General features: G+C 44.8%; 1 protein-coding gene across 3 annotated transcripts; it reads right to left on the minus strand.

Moving 5' to 3' along the window:
- Window positions 1–4,171: 4,171 nt before the first annotated feature.
- ttbk2a (tau tubulin kinase 2a) lies at window positions 4,172–21,249 on the minus strand. 3 transcript variants are annotated; one of them, XM_029493910.1, is made up of 17 exons: window positions 21,079–21,249; window positions 20,637–20,683; window positions 16,788–16,948; window positions 15,395–15,542; window positions 13,941–14,014; window positions 12,830–12,970; window positions 12,386–12,490; window positions 12,117–12,182; window positions 11,940–12,032; window positions 11,690–11,815; window positions 11,295–11,452; window positions 10,947–11,154; window positions 10,567–10,790; window positions 9,913–10,465; window positions 8,716–9,054; window positions 6,968–7,935; window positions 4,172–6,652 (listed from the first exon to the last, which is right to left on the minus strand). In XM_029493910.1, exons 3-17 carry the CDS (start codon window positions 16,854–16,856, stop codon window positions 6,205–6,207), a joined length of 3,720 nt encoding a protein of 1,239 aa, XP_029349770.1. In that variant the 5' UTR covers window positions 16,857–16,948; window positions 20,637–20,683; window positions 21,079–21,249; the 3' UTR covers window positions 4,172–6,204. The 3 variants fall into 3 exon arrangements, with proteins under 3 accessions (XP_029349770.1, XP_029349769.1, XP_029349771.1); XM_029493909.1 differs by having other exon boundaries at window positions 20,637–20,920; XM_029493911.1 differs by lacking the exon at window positions 8,716–9,054 and having other exon boundaries at window positions 20,637–20,920.
- Window positions 21,250–21,533: the final 284 nt, after the last annotated feature.

Below are 21,533 nucleotides of genomic sequence, written 5' to 3' on the forward strand. Positions count from 1 at the left end.
TATCTGAAACACACAAACACACACACACAGCTCTAAATCATACTGGGCATCAAGTAAGCTGACTTTCAGGGTGCAGGCTTTTCTTTTCATGCCACAAAGGCAGAGATAAATAGATCTGCATCAGAAATCCTTTAACCCCTCAATATGAACTGAGTTTGACAAGTTAAACGAGACAAAGACAGATAAACAGCCATGAAGTGTCGGGTTATTTTCTGGAATCTCTCCTGTGGCAGATTCTCACAGACACGCTTTAATTTGCACCAACTGTTCACACAAATACAAACGCAGTTAACCTAATCCGTATGAACCCTCTCGACTTTTGGAATTTAAATATTAGATATCCTGTTGTCTCTTTTCTTGAACAGATAACAGTGGAGACGTACCTACATTAGAGCCGAAGTGCTCCCTTTTGGTCCTGCCTTTAGTTAGAGGCCTCTCGGTGCCGATCCCTCTGGCCTGAGCAACGAGAGTGGAGTCTCCCAGAGTTCGGTAAGGCTTCAGACCAGGGTAGAGAGGAAGCTGGATCCCAGAGAGGCTACAGAGGTGATTATCTCTCCTAGGAGGAGCCACTCAGGTGAGGCATCAAGTGGACCTTTGTCCTGCCTGGACCCTGGGACAGGCGTAGTCCGACAGTTAACATTTAACACCTTAGCTGTGTCATCATGTTAATTTCAACAGAGCCTCCTCTGATTCTCCCTTCCAGGTGATTGATTTGCACTTCTAATGGAAGTGAAGGTGCACTTCTAATTTTCTAGATCATGCAAAAGTAAAATCTTAAAATGCATGTTTGCATACAAGTCAAACAAATGCAACCGGATCAATCGAAACAAACTTAAGTAAACTGTAGACTGGACTTCTGCATCAGAAAAACCGCAGATGTAACAACGAATTCCCTTTAAAACAGTTTATCTAAAGCACAAACAGCGAATCCTACTCAATCACTTCATAACTATCCTCACATACAATTACTCATTAACTGGAAAGCTGACAGTATGATTTTGAAGCGACTGTACATGTCCTGCTTGTGGGATTTAGTAGAAAAGTTAACCTTTTGGGATGAAGGAGTGTTCCTCTGTTGTAATGACATCTTTTGTCACATGCTTTGTATTTCTGTCCAACATGTTTAAAATATGAGGCATGTGTTTGCCTGCACAGCCCAGCTCACTGCCACACAAAGAGGGAGGCTGTAACCTGACGCAAAGAGTGGCAAAGAGTTTAGACACTTAAACTGCCTTACTGTTCTGCAGCACTCATTCTTTACTGGAGAGCCGTGTTGTAAATATACTCATCTATCTCAATCTCACAGGGACTCACGATGCTTTTCTTAAATCTGTGTCATTTGACCAGCTTGTTTATGCTAGAAAACTCTCGTTCACACATTTTTGAAGTCGTGTTGAATGACTGTTTTGGGAATGAATAAAAAAAAAAAGCTGTTATGTAAGGAAAGATGAAAAGTAAGGAGCTTACATTCAGCTGCAGGCAGACTGAAGGGCTTACAGCGCAGAGCGGGACCGATCCAGAGCAGAAAAGCAGCTTGCAGAGAACAAGTTTTGGACCCTTTCTCGACCCCTGCTGTACACTTCCCTCCTCTCTGCTTACCTCTTCTTTGTGCAGATCTCCCCTCCTTTTCTTTGGTTTTACCTGTCAGCCTCTGCTTTCAGCTCTAGCTCGACTGAGAAAGGTACACACAGTAAAAACAACAAACAAAACACGGCCCTGGCAAACAAACTTACTAAGGGCACTGTCATCGCTGATCACAACGAATAACTTTGTTGCTTTGTTTGCTGCTTCCACACAGCCCAGTGACTCCATCTTTCCATCGCCCCCTTTAGGTCTTTTATTTCTCAGATACCTGATCAGCCCAGTTTCACTCTGTGACTCCGAGGTGGTCTCCGGTTACTCTCTCTTCCTCAGGCAAGTGCTCCACCTCCATCCATCTATGTACCGGCCGCAGTTACTGTTGGCAGACCCTGAGCTGGGATCAGCCCGTCTGTGTCGGAGGGCAACAGCTGGCCAAAGAATTTCTCATCAGAGGTGGACAGAGTGCACAACTTCACTACTTGAGTAAAAGTACAGATACTCCTGGTGAAATATCACCCCAATAGAAGTAAAAGTAGCTTGGTCAAAATATTACTTAAGTAATCGTTCATGACTCTGATGTTGGACCTCCAGAATCAGCATCTCCTGGTCCATGGGGTCAACGGGGTGAAATGACGCCTGAAAACCTCTGACCTGTTGACCTCAGGCCTGTCTCCGCCCATTACGACGTTGTCAAGGTGTGAAATACGATCCGTGAACACGGGATATTTTATTTTGAAAATACACCGGATGTTTTATTTTGTGTCTGTGCACAATTTCCCATCTCACGAGACCTGATATAAATTGACAAAAAACGACTTTACAACAAAATATATATGCAAACATCAAATTAAGCTTTAATCTGTTTATGTTTCATGTTTTTTACGTATTAGGTTTTTTTGTATTACTTTAAATCTATTTATATATTACACTGCCCTACGTCATGTAAAGTATGTGATGTCTTATTGTAATTAATATATATATATGAAATGGAATATATGGAAATTATATATATATATGGAAATATGCTATTAAACTAAAATGTTATGGATTCATAACTGGAACCTCTGACAAGATTCGGTCTGCATGCGGAATGAGTATTTTATTTATAACCAGTTTATAAAAATAAAATACAAAATAATTTTAAACCAAAAAAAGAAAGGAAAAAAAAAAAAACACTGTACAAGGCATTGATATGATACAAATGATAGAATAAACATAAATAATTACAGTTATATACAGTGCAAAACTCCCACTTGTTACATTCTTTCTTGGAGACTGTACAGTTACATTTCAAAACCAAGACATACATTACAACACAAAGATATCAACCATCGAAGTGAAAATGATGGATGGGCAAATTAGCAAAAATGTCACAATAAATAATTTCTGTCAAGTATTAGGTAAATTCGATGTTATGACATGAGATGTGTGCCAGTGCACACCAAAGCTTTCATTAGTTTTCATCTCACCTTTCAAAATAAAACAAAACAGCTGGGTTTTGTTGTTGTTGTTGGGTTCTGGGTATCTGTAACAACAAATACCGGTGAGCTACTATTAATATGACACTTTCATCCGTGGGCCACTTGAAAAAACAAATAAAATAAAAAATAAAACCTCAACTGCAAGGTAACACTAGTACTACCACTACACACCACTTATGTGCGATAATAATAATAATAATAATAATAATAATAACAAAATAACATGTAAAATCTGATTATCTTTTTAAACCAGCAGCACTCTTTAGTGTCCGTTTCTCCCTTTTACTCAAGCTTGTTAGCGTACAAGTTAAGGTTCAACAGTAATGATTTAATTTAAATAAGTATTTGAATGTTTTACAGGTACATATTAAAAGTCTGCACAACAGCGTTCTGAACTTTGAAAGCTTTAAATATCTTCAAAATTGTGAGTCGGAAACAAGAGAAGTCAAAATAGGGAGAATTCAGCCATTGATTGAAGTTTGCCTGCCTTGAAAACTGCAGCCTGATATGCTCTCCTTTCCAGCGGCCGATCAGTAAATGGCCCGTCATGCATTCTCACGGAAAAACAAGCACAAAAGCTTGACTGCACTGATTTCACGGGGGGGGGGTAGTACCAACCACGCTGACAGGCACGGCAGCACGTGCCATTCACAGACAGGAGACAACAGAACAGAAACGTCGTAGGTATTATTGTAGATAAGTGACAGGGAGGCTTGGCTCGGCCCAAAATAGTGGAATGATCTCCAAAACAGACAAGGCTCAGTCATCCCTCACTATGCACAGAGGGGCAGAGAAAAGACATTAAGGCGGCTGACTGACTGAACGCTGTCTGCCTTCAGGATGAGTCATCATAGCTGCTCTGTGAGGCGAAGCGCGGGGGTACCTGCAGCATCTGCGCAAGCACGTTTTAGAACTACAAAGCAACATGCCCCATTCAGCCAATACACACTTCTACAGTTATCATATCTCAAATTGAACCACACCTGCAAAACTGTAATATCAAAATATTTGGCAATTGGACTTTTCTCCTGTGCAGCCATACATGACAGAGGCTACGGCTGCTGTTCATCTTTTGAGTTGTGTATTTTTCCTTTGATACAAATGCAAGTCCGATCTCCTTTCTGTTTTTTTTTTTTTTGTGCATGATGTCCTAAGCATGTTGCACCGATAAAAAATACAGTCTTTCGCTATCTAAGACGGGAAATGAATAGTGAGATTCACAGAAATTACATTTGCTCGCCCAGCGTGTGATGAAGTTCCCTGCTGGGTTCATATCTTCACAAGATAAATGCCTTGTAATGGGAGGTGTTGGTATGCAGCGTTTTTACTCAGTAGTTTTCTGATTATTCTTTTTTTTTTTTTTACTGTCTGTTTCCCATTGAGCATGCAAAGAATAGCACTGGAAGGAAGCCGGAGTTAATTTATCTTACAGTATCTTACAAGCAGAGGAGTAGGAAGAGGTTGCGGGGGAGAGCTTCAGTGAAGGATCCTGACTAAATTAAACACAAACAATACTCTTGATTCCTTTGCCTTATGCACATATATACTGCATGTCATTATATAAAAGACATTCTCCAGCGCAGGAGGAAAAAAAAAAAAAAAAAAAAGACTTTCTTCATCATTTTGGTGTGAGAAATATATGTACATATGGCCTCCATGTTTAGGAACATTTGACAAAATGTTGGTTTGAGGTCTGAAATTCACATTTGTTCAAAATTGTTTTATTATCTCAACGCTGACCTGACCTGGTGCATACAGGGCAGCTGAAACGGGTTTCGCTTGATACATATTGAAGTTACAAATAATAGCTACTTGGCCCTCAAGTAAACGGTTGCTCAAATTGTGTTTGATTTTACAAACAATTGTGTTGCTACCTTTTCTACATGAAAGAATACTGGTGAAAAGGGCCATCTTGAAACCGCTGGCACAAGTCTGTTTTTGGCTCCTTTATTATTATTATTATTTTTTTATTTTATTTTTTTCAAATTACAGACACACCAGAGTGAATCCTCAAGCTGCCCAAAGTGCCAAGGCACTAATATCTACGTCTGAACATTACTCATCAGCAATGTTCCTTGTGTTCTTTAAGCTTACTACTGCTGCTATGACTACTTACGCTGGAAACACACGTTCCCTTCACGGCTTTTGATCTAAAAAGGCGTCCCGCCCTTCTAACCTATAATCGCTCCATAGTCCCTTTTGGCAACACAGTAGGCACAAAAAGGTGCGTGTCTCACACACTCCACATCATTGATTGTATAAAGGATCACTGCGGAGCGATCCGGTCGATTAAACATTAAAAACTAATCTGAGTGACACAAACACCGCACATCCACGATCACACACACGAGGGTAATTAAGCGTGGCTAAGCATCAAAATAAATAATCTCACTAAATACAACTGTACACAAAAGTCCGGTTTTATACCGTCACACACATAGCATAAAGTTAATATCATACCCTGCCTGCAAATCTCCAAATGCAGCGGAGATAACTGAGTCACCCCTAGGCCAATATTTAATTAAGCTAAGTTCAGCTACACTGATGCTCCATCAGTGGGATCCAAGTGCATCAATACAGGGGATAAATAAGTTACTATATATTGTGGTGCAGGATGGTTTAAAGTTGAATACGCAGAAAACCGATTTATTTATGTGCCCAATGGCTCAACTAACTATTGATTTATGCATTATTGAACTTTCTGCATTAGGAGGGAACCCTTTACTTCTGCAGCTACGCTATTTTGCTCTACAACATTTTAATAAATATAAAATGACACTGACCAGTCAATATAATTTGGGTGATGCATTGTCACAAAGGGGCAATCCAACGATTCAGTTTACAGACACAGAGGAGCCAGGGAAACAGAGGAAGAGGCATTTTGGAGCTTATCGAACTCCTCTCATCTGCTGCAAAGGTCAAATCCTCTTACAGCCCCATTTTAAATTCAATACGGAGTCGCTGGAGTACCCCCTTTAACGCTGGGCACATAAATGGATGACAAACCCTGTGTGGAAATAGTAGAAGTCAAACAACAGCGGGAGGAAGCAAGACAATTGTTAGGTTCAGACTAAGAGCAGAGAACAGGGATTTTTAGGTGTCTACCATATTGTGACCAGAGTCTTCCCATCCTGGTGGGCAACTATCTGCTCAGCTTGCTGGAACACTTGCCCTCTCGGCTGCAGCCTTTTCCCCTGGACAGGTGGATGGGGCCTGAGCGTGCCTGGCGGCTGCAGCAAGTGTCCTGGTGGTGGGGGTAGAAGCGGCGGGGAGGCGGCGAGCCTGAAAAGCTTGGGGGCGAGCGGCTGCGTCCGAGGCAGCCGCCTCCTCCGCTGCCACGGTGCTCGTGGCGGGAGGGCGAGGAGCTGACGGAGCGCTGCAGGGAGGAGGAGCTGCGCGGCGAGGCGCTAGAGCTGCGGTGGTGGTGTGGAGAGCTCGTGAGGCTGCAGATGCCCATCCTGGAGCCCCCATGCTGGGCTGAGGAGCGGTGGTGGAGGGGGGAGCCACGGGAGCCATGCATCAGCTGAGCAAGGCATGTCAGGAGGTCTGAGTCACTGGTGCTGCCGGCTCGGATGCGGTAACGCCTAAGCCTAAGCGAGTACAAAAAGCAAAGCAGGAAATGAAAAACAGCCAATTCATACATTTCAAAGCAAACCAGGAATCAGTGCGATAGATTAGAGGACCTCTCAGCTACAGACGCTCAGTTTAAATGGCTAGCTTCTGCTTTCAGTCAAAGTAAAACTGAACCTGCTCTTATTATATTTAGCACACACATTAATCAAAAGAAACTGTAGCTAGTGTTTTTCAAGTTTTCTTTTTAAGTCTTCACGCTCTTTCCTTCATGCATTTCATGATAAGTTGTTCTCACAACAATAATGATTGGATTGATTATTGGACGAAATTACCTGCCCTCCACTGTTGGACGGCAAGGCGGCTTTCCAGGGGGCGGGCGAGGCAGGAACTGGGAGGCCAGCTGCTCAGTGGAAGAGGTTGAGTGAACGGGTCGAGGGATCCTACTCTTGCGGGACAGGGGGCTGGAGGAGGAGGAGAGGGAGGGAGCATCATCTCCCTGACGGTCAGAGCGAGAGCCCATGAGGGAGTCCTCATCCTGGGAGCGGTCGGAGGCTGAGGACAGAGGATCTCTTGCGAAGGAAGCCACCATTGGGCCACGCCTGTCGGAGAGGGACGGGGAAGCAGTCGGGGAGGGGACCGGGCCCTGGTGGCTGGCTTTCTTCTGCAGGAGTTTCTCCTTGGCAGATCTGGGAGTTGGGAGCTCCAGCAGGCTTGAGGGCTCCAGGACAGGGATGCGACTTTGCCTGCGGCCGGGGTCTTTACGAGGAATGACTGGGGAAACGGAACCTGGCCCACTTATCTGATCTTGGCCACAGTTTACCTCTTCACTCTCCTCTTTCCTTTGTTGAGGCTCTGTGGCACAGGGGGCGAGGCCAGAATCATTGTCAGGGTCTTTCAGCTTGGGGAAAGCTCCATAACTTAAATCCCCTTGGCCGGTGCCATGTGGTGACATGTGCCCGTTGGCAAAAACAGGACTGCGGGGCGAATGAGGAGAGCGAGGGGACCGAGGGGAGCGAGGGGTGCATGGCGAGGAGGGAGAGCGTGGGCTGCGGGGGGAAGACACACGGCTTGGCAAGGGGCTTTGCACTTTGTTGTAGCTGTCTCCATTAACCGTCTCAGCCAGGGGGTCTGTGGGTGTCCCTGGATGGGTGGGCACATGGTCCTGGGGTGAGGTGATGTCCACTGCATGCTCCTGCTGAGTCTCACCTTCAGCTTCACCACGCCTCTCCAGCAGGAGGCACTGTGGAGCACTGTCCGATCCCGACTGGGAGGACAGCCCAGAGGGACGCTGAGCTGTCAACTGAATGGGAGGGGGAGGTGAAGACACGGAAGGGAAGAGAAAGACACACAAAAGATGTCACTTTAAAAATAGCTCACACTACAAATGGGAATAATATTCGAATTGTTAAAGGCCTGTTGCTGATAGACTACAACATGTCGAGTTGTGCTGTAGTTCTGTAGCAAGAGCCTGATGCACATGTGTGAAAAGAGAAGAATTTTAGAATATGGCGTAATAAATGGTGATTACTTTGGCAACAGCATGCAATACCATAGCTACCATTATCAGACCGAAACACACAAGTGCTATGGCAGTGTCAGTCAAGCTGTGAGTACTAAACCGGCAAGTAGGACAGGAAACGTTCACGCAACTTCGCAGGGGGCTTCAGCGAAGAGAGGGTGAGGAACAAATACAGGGAGAGAGAGAGAAAGAGAAAGATAGAGAGGACAAAGACGATCTGAAACAAAAGAGACCATGCAACCTGTAGTCATGACTCGACATTCCAAACACATGCCACAATCAGACAAACACACACCCCTATTCAGATCACAAGAACACATGTCCAGACACAAGGACACATCTGACCCATGCTCTGTCTGGCCTGCACAATGCCCTTCATGGTCTTTGGAGAGAGTTGCCTGACAACAACACAATAAGCGAGCCAACTGAACAAAGAAGCCAAAACGAGCAACTTAAACAAAAAAAGAAAATGAGTGAAAAGAAGTGTTGACAGCCGATGTTTTGCTACTGACGTAGAAGAAGATGAATGGAGTTCTGTTTTTATAGTGACGGGCTCATCACCTGCTGAAGCTGGGCACGTGTGATGCGTATGACGGAGGGAAACTTGGTGTTGGTCGCTCCCGCCGGGATAGGAGGCAGTTTCCTACGACTGGGCGAGCGAGCGCCCGGGGCAGGGTGTGATGGCAGTGGAAGGGAAGCATGGCAGGAGGAGGAGGAGTTGGGACGCTCCTGCGGCTGTTGGTCGGCAGACTGGCTGCGCCTCATGCCCAGTGGGTGACGCTGGTGCAGCGGGTCCGACAGGGTGGTCAGGAGGGTGTGAGGGCTGGGGGAGCGCAGAGGAATGGGGCTGGATGTCCGGGCCGCAACTTCCTCAGGCAGGGACGGAGGTGAGGTGGGGAGCTAAGAGAGGGGAGGGAGAGAAGTGGGAGGTGGAGAGAGGAGGGGTTGTGAAATTGGTGAGGGAGTGACGAACAGGAGGAAGCATGGTGGGAGTGTTACGAGGTGGGTTGCACTGGTTTGGAGCGCGACGCAGAGCTGTTTTTCTTTTGTTCGGTAGGATCGCTAAGATAATTTAGGTGATGATTTCAAGCTAAGAAAGGAAAATAATGAGGGAGGTGGTTGGGAAGGCGTATTTGTTCAACTTGGAGGTAGTAGCTCTGGTTGTAGGAGAGGGTGAGCGGACAGTTACTCCTCTTGTCGTGAAAAAAAAGCAACTCTGCCATTTAATTAGAGACGTTTTATGTTGAACTTGAGCGGGATTTTGGAATTGGGCTGGTGGAAGGTTATGAATAGCAAAGGAGCAAAAAAAGTCTTAAAAGTAGTCTCAACTTAGCAAATCAAAGTGTATTCTGAAAATAAAGTTCTAAATGAAATAAAAACAACTAAAGACATTGCAAATGTCTGAAAATAAGGTCAAATTATGCATGAAATATAAAGCAGATCAAAGAGCATTTCAAAGGCTTGAGCTCTCCTTTCCTCCATGCTGTCATGTGATCAAGCTCTAGAGCTGTGTCACACATTTCTTCTAGTAACAGTGTACTAACAAGTGAAGAAGCGAGCAAACGTAAAGCAGTAACATTTAGCTTTAGACTACAGCAAGATGCAGCTGGTGGATTTCTGATTGCTGTATGACATTAGCATTAACGTTCTATAGCTAGAACTCTGACTCTGTGCAGCTTTTTAGCTTCGTAAAACGCTGACTACAGTCAGTTTCATGTAAGCCATGTTGTGAGACGGCCTCCAAATGAATGGGCTTACCTGAGTGAGAACTCCCTCAGCCAGAGCTTCAGCTGGGCTGGTTGGGGTGATGGGGGGCATGGCCCCTGCAGGGCCCACGCTAAGCTCCAACTTGTCCACTTTTGCGCTTCCCTTGGAGGAAGACATGCTTTCTTGTTTAGGTTTGCCAGGAGTCGGGCTTGGGCTGCCCTTTTCCCATCCAGGAGACTGTTCCCCTGGCTGGAGCACCTCCGGTTCCTCATCCTCCTCTGAAGGGCTAGTGGTGACCTTTGCTCCTGGGGAGCCACCGGGGCGCTCCACCATTACCCACTCCCTTGAGTCTATGTCGTGCCTCCCAGAGCTCAAATTGAGGGCCACAAACTCCCCGCTGCTTGCTGCCCCCTCTCCCTGCTCCACTGATCCAGGGGATGCAGGCTTCGGAGAACCACCGCCAGACCGGAACTCCTCGTCAAAGTGCCAGACCCTATCGGGACGGTCCCCAGCAGGTACAGTCTGACCCTGAGTTACTGGGATGATTGCAGCTCCATTTGCTTCCTTGTCGTGGTGTGGACTGCCAGGCTGCTGCTTGGCTGGGCTGAACACCAAACAAATGTAAACTATCAGGTCCTTACTCATCCTAAAGAAAAATATGAAAAATAAGTGTCAGGGAAAAAAAATACACTTTATCAGACCTACCAGGCCTCCAGAAAGCGCTCGGGACTAGGTTTTGACTCCAGGCCAAGTCTCCTCTCCAGCTCAAAGCTGTGGATGTTGCGGAGCTTCCTCAGCAAAGGGCCGTCACGGTCTGAAGCCATCACCTCAGAGTGCAGTTTGACTGGGGAGCCCAGACTTGGCCCAGTGTAGGGGCTCTGGTGTCCTTGGTTGCCCTGGTTGTTGCTTTGTTCCTCCTCTGTCGCTGCCTGAGGGATTCAGTGAATGTTCCTAACTTATTTACCAAAGAATAAATTACATTTATTCCCAAGGTCTTAATGATCTTGAGAATGCTAGAGGTATTGAAACTCCCAGATTAAATGTACAGGAACTGTTGCTTGTTTGTGTGTTCACTTGTTTGCTACCTTCCAGACGGCTGTCCTGATGCGATTACGGTTGCGGTCCAGCTCCTCCCAGACATCAGCTTCTTGGTTGCGGTGCGGGTGGAGGGGTGAGCCCGGTAGACGCTCAGGTGCGGGGTTGTTCTCCACGTCACTGAGCTGCTCATCCTGTAAAACCTCATCTGTGTTTTCCCTCATCAGGTCACCAGGTATCAGGGAGGCATTCGCCATGCTGGCACAACAAAGAGTACACAAATTAGTCCATGTTTGTCATTTTATTCAGAAATAATCAACCTGCCCAAAAAAAAAAAAAAAAGAAATTCTCAAGTGCTCAGGTGAATAAAAAACAATTAACAAAAAAGGAAAACCTACCCCATGTGTGCTGGCGTGAGGCGGGTGTGATGTTGTGGTGTTGTGGCGCTGGCACTGATTGTCAGGGTGCCATCTGTGCCTGTCCGCTCCCAGTCGTAGGGGTCATTCTCCACTACATTGTAGGTTTTCATACTGTTGTCAAACACTGACATCAGCAGCTGTAACAAAACAACAAAATCTGTATTATATATATATATATATATATTTTTTTTTTTTTTTTCTTATTTCTTTTCTCGTTAGGACACTTTTGTACGACACATTTGTGATGCGTCAGTCAGGCACCTTTTGGGTGACACACTTTGTCTTTTCTTTTTAACATGAGAACAGACAGGACCATATCATCAGCTGCCGAAAAGCAGGACTAAGAGCTGCAGAGTTAAACCCAAATTCATCACCTGGTAATCAGGCTTGGTGAAGTAGTCCAAGCTGGAGATGTGCTCCAAAAACACACCGAATTCTGCCGGCAGGTGTTTGAGCATCAGACGATGGTCGTAAGTCTCCTTCAGCTTCCCCACATGTTCCTGGGAGCAGACAAATACACAAACTCAAACACACACCTTCATTTCCTGGCATCCCATCTCTCAAAGACAGCTGGACAGGGCAGTTAAGTTTCAGTGAAGGGCGAGAGCTATTGGATGTCCTTACTTTGTCCTTGATCTTCCTCCACGGCAACTGACCGACCAGGAACTCCACCAGCATGTAGAAAAGGGACCAAAGATCATCATGACGCCCCATTTCCTGCAGATTTAGAGTAGAGAATTAAACTAGAGAAACACACGAACAAGCGGTTGTAGGCCAGCATCATAGATGTACAATACTGACCCTATTCTTGTGTGCATTGACAGATGCATAGCGGACTGTTCCTCTGAATCCTGCTACTGGACGGGGCTGCACAAACAAAGACAAGACAACCATCAAATCTTAAAATAGATAACATCCAACATCTGGATCCTTAAAAGCCATTTCTGCAGAATCTCAGTTACAAACAAATCCAAAAATAAAACAATGAATAAACATTTCTCATATTTTACTTCCTTTTTCGATCCAATGTTAACATACAAACATTGATAAGAGCAACGTTAAACACTCACAGGCCGGACCTCCTGGCAAGAGTTGGTGAACTGGCGAGCTAAACCAAAGTCAAGCATGTAGCAGGTACGACAGGTGCTGGGGAAGCGGCCCATGGCAAAATTAGACTGAAAAAGAAAGGCAAGCAGGGACGCAAAGGTTAAGAAACATGATCAGGTGCAAAAACTGAACTGCAATCATTTTGCATTCAGGGGAGGAAGAATAAGGAGACACCATTTACATTCTGTTGCATTTTGGGCATTTAGCCAATACTCACACTGAGTCAGACAAAAAAAGGGAAACACTGAATCAGCAACAATACTGGCAGGGAATAATAAAAAAGGGCCCAAACACCACCCAGACAACAGAAATAAAAATATTCCCCTGTGCCTGGAATATATACAGGGAACATAAGTGGTAGGTAGTGGAATAAGAAAACATCCTCTGCTGCAGCTTCCACTACTCACCGGTTTGATGTCACGGTGCAGGAAGCCGACCGAATGGATGCTCTCGATGGCTTCAAGGATCTGGCGACCCAGACGTAGTGTGGTGCTGATGCTGAACGTACCCCGGGTCATGCTCCTCCTCAGGTCGGCCAGGTTACGACCCTGAGAGACCACGCAAAAGCTCTGTCGGTCCAAAGGCCTTACAGTTCCCTTAGCTTTACAAATGTGATGTTTTTAAAGCTAAAAATAAATGTATCCAGTTATCATTTTGCCTTCACAGAGTCTATATTATTATATGTAAACATAAAAAAAAAAAAAAAAAATCACAGTTTTTCTGACTGTCACTCTGACAGCCAACAGCTGAACATCAACTCAAAATAAACACGACCACACTGCTTTGCAATTAAAAATATGATGTGTATAAATTTGCCATTCCTGTGGGCATGTTTGCATAAATTACAACCAGACAAAACACTGAATTTATGAGGATGTCTTATGTCATGCCAGCCTCGTGTGCGGGACGTTCAATTACTGAAACTAACTTGATGCCTCTGAAGTTCACAGCAGGTGACATTGTAAATATGAACAGCCTGCAGGGATGCTGCCTGAACCTCGACGCTGAGAATATCGTTCTGCTCCATAAATACTTTTCTGTTTGCTTGATGCTCCGACCTGTAGTCTGTTTCATACAACGTACTAGTAAACTGCGCGGTGCTTATTTACCCAAACATCTCAGTCACTGAATGAAATAAAGGCTCCTGAATGTATCGTATTGAAGTAGGCTGCATTAGCATTTTATTTAGGCTTCATCTGCTGCAGAAGAAATGATGTCATGCTACATTATTTTATCAGATGTTTATTTACTTTATTTCTTTTATGTTCTCGCAATGCTTTTAATATCTGTATATATCTGAGAAGCATTATCTTGCTGCTGAAGGTCTCTTTCTTGTTGAGTATTTTGTTCTTGAATCATTTAGTACATAAAATGTCTGATGGTGAAATTTTTGTGGATGACACAATTTTCTAAGAGACCAATTTTTTTTTAAATCAGATGCTCAGTTAATGGTTTAAGCATGAGTGTTATGTGTCATTTTATGGGCCATTAAATCGTCTGCATCTGCATTAAACCAACCTGCAGCTCCATCACCACATAGTTAAAGCGGTCGTTGCGGCCACATCCCACAAAGCGACACACGTGGTCTTTGCCTGGGACATAAAAGAGGAAAAGATGGTTTCAGGATACTTTCACAGGAGAAGATGAGATCACTTGACACCAGCTGACTCAGGATGATGAGTGTTCCTGTTTCCGAGTACTACAGCTCTCTGACCCTGCTGATTTATGGGCCACTGTCTAAACATACGTCTGAATGACCTGTGTGTCTGGTCTCAGCGCTCACTGCAGCACCGGCAGCCACACCCCAAATACAAAGAGTTCCATTTAGCCAATGTGGGGGTTTTTTATGCTCTTTATCATTGTACTAATTGTTCTTTCCATACGTTGTCCTATGATTTATTAAGCAGCACTACTGAGCCCAGGATGAATTTTTCCTCGGGGACTAGTGTATCATATCATATCATATCGTGTCGTATAGCACGCTAACAAAAGGTGCATCTTTAGTGCCAAGTACTAAGTCATATAACATAAATTAAAATAATACAGCTTAAAGGATCCCAATTGAATGCAAAGCAAGCTTTTATTAGCTTGACAAAAAGCCATGAGAGTTTTTCTGAGGCCGTGGGTTGATGTTTACACTTTACGGCGGGGAGGGTCAGCAGTGTTTGGAGGAGCTGGAGTTCAGCCCATCTCAAGTTACATGCTGGTTTCTTTAGGAAGCAAGAGAACCATGATGCCCCAGGCCACAGCCATTAGACAGCAAACATGATCCCAGCCCATTGATTTTCCTCTCAGAGAGGAGACAGAAAAAAGGCACAGTAGCTAAAAGACAGGAAGGAAATGGGGGGGGGGGGGGGGGGTGAGAGAGAAAGGAATAAAGCTACACAACCCGCCCCCCCGAAGGAGCTCTCTTTGTGTTGATCCACTTTCTCTACTGTGAGATCGGGACACAAACATAGACTTCCTCAGATTTGAGCAGCTATGCCTCTTCTGCTACTGTCATAGGAAACATTTACAATAAACCTACGAAGACGTAAGCTGGCGTTACAACGCGAGAGGTGAAGTATGGGCTGATTGAGCTGCTGCTGAACGGCGCTGTGTTTTCCACGCAGACACTGAAGTAAACCGTGCCAAACCTTCGTTCAACCTGTCTCTTCAGATGAGTCAGATGATCTATGTCTGGTCTCAGAGGGAGAAATTTTTCTACCATACGCCTGATCCACACCAGCTAAGTCTGCCTTTTCGACAATCATAACATTTTGTGTCTACTGTCATGTTTATTTATTTATTCATTTATTTTTAATGAATCCAAGAAAATTTGTCAAAAGACATATTTTCACTTGGCTTCCTGCCACAAAGGCTAATGATGAGTGTCCTCTTCTTGGGCAGCTCAATAGGTCATCATGCCAGGGAAGAGGTAATCAATCAATTCCAGAAGTGTAATCAAATCTGCAGGATCCATTTTTATTCACCTTGGAGTTTCTTGAGCACGGCGACCTCCATCTTGAGCACCTGTTTGGGTTGCTGGGCTGACTCCACCTTCAACGCCACACTGACCCGCGTCAGCAAGTCCAACGCCTCGTAGATCTCGCCAAAGCCTCCACCCCCGATCTTCTTCACCTGGAACGAGACGAAAAATAATAACATATTGAAAGTGCACATGAATGGCAGGATGTATATAAAACGTGGAAATGGGAGGTCAGAGGTCAAGGTCAGCAACTGTGGAGTCGTGGGGGTTTCATCTGTCTTTCAGCTCCTACAGTAATTAAATTCACAACACTGTCTTCTCGAACCTCAAACTAATATCAGCACGTTCTGTCATGACAAATATAAACATCCTAAAATATCTTACAAAGACACTATAGTGCCCTCCTCATCCTCCTAAGTGGGGCCATTGATGATGTGTGCTTTGGCTCTGCCTCTCCCATGTGCCTACACGTGCTGCATTCAGGGAACTTGTTTAAATCAATGGGCCTCTCTGCCTCATACCCTGTATGATCTGCGTTCATTTAGGCAGAAGGTGGACATTGAATGGGGTCAGAAAGCTCCTGAATGAATGAAAGATGGAAAAAGACATAGTATGAAAGATGGTGAAGATGAATATGATGGACAGGAAGCTTTATTTAAACTGAATAGCCCAAAAACATTCTGACCTGGACACAGTTTTGAATATTTTTCGCTGACAAGAGTGCATTTTTATTTTGTGATATAGAGTAACGAAGTCGGGTATTTCTAAACTTGTTTTTGTTACCTGACAGGAATGTTATGTTGTTCGCAATTTTTTTTAACCACACATTCATGCACACTGCTTAGTATTACTACAGCTTTAATTTCCCCTAAGCTCCCAGGTGTCCTTTACTGTCCTCCATACATGCGTGGGCACACACACACACACACACAGTCTTGTGTCGCACTCGGAGCTAAAGTCGTAGGATTAGCTGCAGCATTCTTATGTAACTCAGCTCCTTAGAAGACAGGAAGCGGTGCCAGGCTGCCAGTTAGTAATAACAGCCTCACATGGCACCCCGGCTGGAGCAGAAATGAGAGGCGTGGGCCCTCAGGGAGCACAGTGCAGTGTGCTATAGCTGCCCACAGCACACTGCACTTCCACAAATAGCCACACAGGCTATTTTTGGATCCCACATATTGCAGCAGCACAACCTGGACAAAGAGACACGACCCTAAACTGTCCAAGGAACAGGTGAGCTTCTTTTAGAAGTAAAGAAGAGGACTCACAGGCAGGAGAGAGCATTGTTTCACAAACAAAGAGTTGTTGTTGGCGGGGCAGAGGGTGAGCTAGGGACAGGCAGCGACGGGGCTCGACGAACACACTGCCCCATTGTCGGTGAATGACACGTCACTTACCACTTTCCATCGTTCCTTGACCAGGGAGAGCACGCTTAGGATGTCAGCTTGCTCCGCTCCCCCGCTCATCCCGTCTGCAGACAAGGGACGTTGTCCTCACTGCTTCCCCCTCGACCAGCTTGCTCAGACCGGGCGGGACATTTGGGCCTTGAAGGAGGACCCTGCAGAAGTCCAAGAGGGGACATGATGGGATAAAGTTGAATAATATTGTTTGGGATAATCTGCACAAATTGAGACATGCCAGCATCTTGAGAATGCAATGTTGATGATTTCACCGTGTCTAAAATATTTTAACAGTGTTTGGATTACATATGAAAGTATGAAAGTCTCCCCAGTTTCGAGACAAAGTCAGACCCCCGGCTTAATGTCTGGAGCTTTCTGATACTTGACCATCACTGCAGCTGCCACACCTGCTGCCAGCAGCTGTCTTCTTAAACTAATTCACACTGGCCGGCAAAAGTTCTGCATCTTAGATTACAAAAGCCTTCTTCTTGGTTTCATTTTTCCCAGGCATTTATCTTCCATACATGCCAGCCAGGGAGCAGGCTATACGCTATAGAGGCTGCTTAAGCTGCTCAATTTCACATTGGATGACTGGAAATGCAGCTCTTGCAAGACTAAATGTTTTATTTAAATGTAACAATGTTTCATTTCATAAATCAAAGTTAACAATCACAAAACCTGTGGCCCGCCATTTCAGAAAACACAGCTCTGGAGCACTGTCTCTACACCAGACAAATTGGTAACCTCTAATTTGGCTTATTAATGTTAACCTGTGACTTTCAAGCTGCCAGCTTGTGAAAAACACTTTCGGTATTCTTGCAATATCCACTATCTATCATTAGGGCTTCAACTGATGATTTCTTTTATTATAAAGTAATCCTCTGATGATCTTTTCCATTAAATGATTAAACAATATGATATCCCATCACTATTTCTTGGATACACTGGTGACCCATCTAGGATGTACCGACGCTGACGGATAAACGGTAATGGATGGATGGATGGATGATTTCCCAAAGTCCAAGTTGACTTATTTTAACTGCTTGTTTTATTCCAGTAATTCTCTTAAACAGATATTGAAAGATAGATAAGACAGTTTGAAGCCAAACTTAAAGAATTAGTCACCAGTTTTTGATAGATGTAAATAATAATAAATAGATATCTAATGAACTCGTTTAGCACAAGCTTAAGTTACATCAAGAGCTGGCTGCCTGTACAACAAGTTTGAGCTGAAGATTTGTCTGTAAAGTCTGTATATATTATACAACATCCGTGTCATAGATAAGAATTCCTCAGGAGAGCACACGCTGGTAACTTCCTTTAGTCTGGCTTTAAACAACCCAGCGCAAACCTGACTTCCCTTCATCATTCTGCACACGGCACACTGGCTTCTCCGATTATGCAACAAGCCTTCAAAAACATTATTTGGTTACAGGGCATGATCCTGACATCAAGGAGGCAATCAATCTCATCACGTACCAGGACGAGGTCGGGAGATAGAAGAGGCGAAGCGTGGTGCCACTAGATAACAGCAAAACGATGTGCATGAAATGTGACCCGGGGGTTAAATCCCAGGAGTTAGGTGGCCTTGAAGCAGCTTCACAGATCCAACACACAGATGGTAAAACTAGATGAGATGTTTCAAGATAATAAATCTCTTCTTCATACATAATGTTTCTTGTAATAGGCTTTGCATGTAGTTGTTACAGATTTTAACAGATTTCAGCATGATCAGAATTTTTATCAATTTATCTGAAATTCTAATTACAGTCTCACTCAACTCTTTCTGTGAGCTGACATGTGACTTTTTGTAATTTGTGATAAAGTTCTTCATATTCTCTGAAGCTGATGTTAAGATAGTGTGAAACAGCTTAGAGCTTAATCGTTAAGTTAAAATGAATTAGTGGAATGCGATTTAATTGAATCAGTTTCCCATTTTGATCTTGGTTTCTGCCTTTTCAGAGGCAACAACGCCAAACAGATGCTGCTCAGATTCTCTTGTGTGCATTTGATGCTTTGGATCATATTCGAGCTAGAGGAGAAACCGAGAATACTGATTCATCTACTGATGAAAGAATGTTTAAAAGTGTGAGCTGCCACATGTTAGGCTACAAAGCATAGACGCATGGAGGCACTTTCCACTAAATGCCAACGTGAACAGATATTTAGGTATAATATTACCCCTGGCCGCAGTCCTGCATGTAAGGATGATACAATTTACTTATAACTATTAAATATGAACTATGGTTGTGGCCAATAGAAATGCCATTAGCTTTACAGGAATTTGGCTTTTAAACCAAAGCACAACTATGGGGGCAAGTGGATTTTTGACTTGATGATGGTGGTGATAGATAAAAAGTCATTAGGCTTCCTCCACTGGGGACAATCAACTTCTGCACAAAATGCCACAGAAGTCCATTAAAAAGAAGCGTTCAGCCTTAAGCAAGGCCGCGGATCGACATGGCTAATATGGCTAAAAATACAGTTACGCAGGATCTGAAGATGAACTGAGGAAAGATTAACTAAACCCTGAAGCCGTAAAACCTGAAAGACCTACGTAAAAGTTGGACCTGTCCTTTAAAAACATCATTTGAATTCTTGTTATGATGCTAAAAATACACACACGCATCATAACCACAGAAGAAACATGCTGCACAAGACGCCTTTAACCTCGAGGGATAAACAACTCACTGTGAACACTGTGATTAAAAAAACCTCAGCAGCGAGTCCTGTGTCAGAACTTCAAGGTCAACAGTTTTCAGGGCTCTTCATGCACGAACACAGCAGGACGAGTCAGACCTTTGCTCAACTGCTATTTGGCCACATTTAACTTTAGACGATGAACGTGAGAAAAAGACAAGCGTCTGACCGAAGACTGGATGGATGTCTGGAGATGTTTGCATTTCCTCAACTTAAACTTTACTGTTGGGGTCCATAGTCCGGGACAGTCTGAGCCCCCCTTCAACAACAACAATAATAATAATAAAAAACAGTCCTGAAAGGATCAGAAAGGCGGGAGACCACCAGTCACACGTGCTCCACACACACTGGCTCGTACACATCTTGAATTGAACTAAACATATCTATCCACAGGCAAGGCCGCTTTACACTGTGACTAATCTCACACCTCACAGAGAGGCACGGCTGTGATCGTCGTCCTCCTCCATACAAATCAGCCATCACATCAATGAAGAAAAGAAGAGAAACAGCCCAAAAATATAAAAAAAGGATAATAAAAACGACAGTTAGTTCCCGTCTCATCCTGAATCACACACACTTCCTGACCCCGACTTTTCCATGGCCATAATGGTGCAATGCCATTTTTGTTTGCTGACTGCAGCTCGTTGCCCTTTTGGCCAGAGCTGCAAGTTTACAGTTACTCTACATGAAACATCATGAGTGACCCCTCTCTCCTTCCCAAAACTAAATCCTGGAGATGCTTTGATGACATCCGTTGCCAAAAAGCGTCCATCTGCAAGAACATGTGAAAGTCCAACTGCTTAATTTTGAGAGCCTTGGTTCAATGGTAAGACTCGGAGACTTGCTGAGCCCCCTTTGGATGAAATTATTAGTGTCTGGTCTGCTAACTGGAGAGGAGCCAGCATGGAGTGGTCCACCACAGTCCGGCTCCCTTTAACTGATCCGGCCTGAAGACACACGGATGGCCGAGACCTGGAAGTGTGTGTTAATGTGAAAAAAAAAAACAAACAAACAAACAAACAAAGCCCAAAAGAACACAGAACCGCTGAGGGTTTTACAGTCAATGATTCATTCGGTTTCTCAAATCTTTGCACATTTTCTGCAAAAACAGAATTTGAGTAATGGAAAAAGACAAAACACAAATACCTCTGCTGGGTTACTGTTGTCTTCAGTGGGATGTGACAGACAGCAAGCTGCAGCGACAAAATAAAAAAAAAATAAATGAAATAAAATAAATAAAAGTAAAAATGGAAGCGTCCCCCTGCTATCCTCCCCGCAGTGGACCGACTGGCTTTGCCGTGGAGAGCTGTTGCATAGCGAGGTTGGTTGTCACAGCGAGAATTACTCAGGCGCGTCCACGCACATCGGCCGTCCACCGCAGGCCACGCAAAGCTGGTCCCGCCTGGCGTGGAGGAGGCGATTCAGTGAAGCTGTGACAACATGCGGGATAAAACAGACTCAATGCACATGCAGCTGCAGGCGACAAAGGAAAGATGGTGTGTGTGTGTGTGTGTTTGTGAAGGAGTGTGTGTGTGGGGGGGGGGGGGGGGGGGGGGGGATCACGGCCTCCCGGTTTTTGAGTCCTTACCTCTGGTCGCTTGATCCAAAGCAGAGCCGGGTGTGGTTAGAAAAAAGCGTCTACGCTCGGAGGCGGCGGAGAACACACGGAGCGGAATCCCATAACGAGGGGAGCGTCCGGTCAGTCGGTGTCGGCGATTGGAAATAAACAAGCGGAAAAAAAATGGACGTGGTGGTAGGGGGGGGGGGCGGTGAGCGGTGGTGGTGTGTGTGGGGGGGTGGTGATGTGTCTGAACGTGATCGTCCCCTTTCTCCTTCTGCCTGTCACCTCAGCATCTCTGTCGGTCGCTGCGGATCCGTGACGTGACGCCTCTGTGATGATCGGCAAACCTTTCCTGCGCGCGCGGCCCCGATCCCATCGCCCCTCGCAACAACCTCGGGTGCGCGCGCAGCAGGGTCTTTAAAGCTCGTTCTCGGAGCCGTGTCGGTGAGCGCGCGCTGCACACGGCGTTGCCAGATTTTACG

This window comes from Echeneis naucrates, chromosome 22 (genome assembly GCF_900963305.1).
Source record: "Echeneis naucrates chromosome 22, fEcheNa1.1, whole genome shotgun sequence".
Lineage (NCBI taxonomy): Eukaryota > Metazoa > Chordata > Actinopteri > Carangiformes > Echeneidae > Echeneis > Echeneis naucrates.

Excerpts from the sequence above, each read along its gene's own strand:
- ttbk2a (XM_029493910.1), bottom strand. The coding sequence starts at position 16,856 with ATGAGCGGGGGAGCGGAGCAAGCTGACATCCTAAGCGTGCTCTCCCTG. Across the intron at positions 12,491-12,829 it reads TGCACCGTGACATCAAACCG|TCTAATTTTGCCATGGGCCG; the intron begins GTGAGTAGTGGA and ends TTTCTTTTTCAG. Across the intron at positions 6,653-6,967 it reads CGTCCAACAGTGGAGGGCAG|GCTTAGGCGTTACCGCATCC; the intron begins GTAATTTCGTCC and ends GTACTCGCTTAG.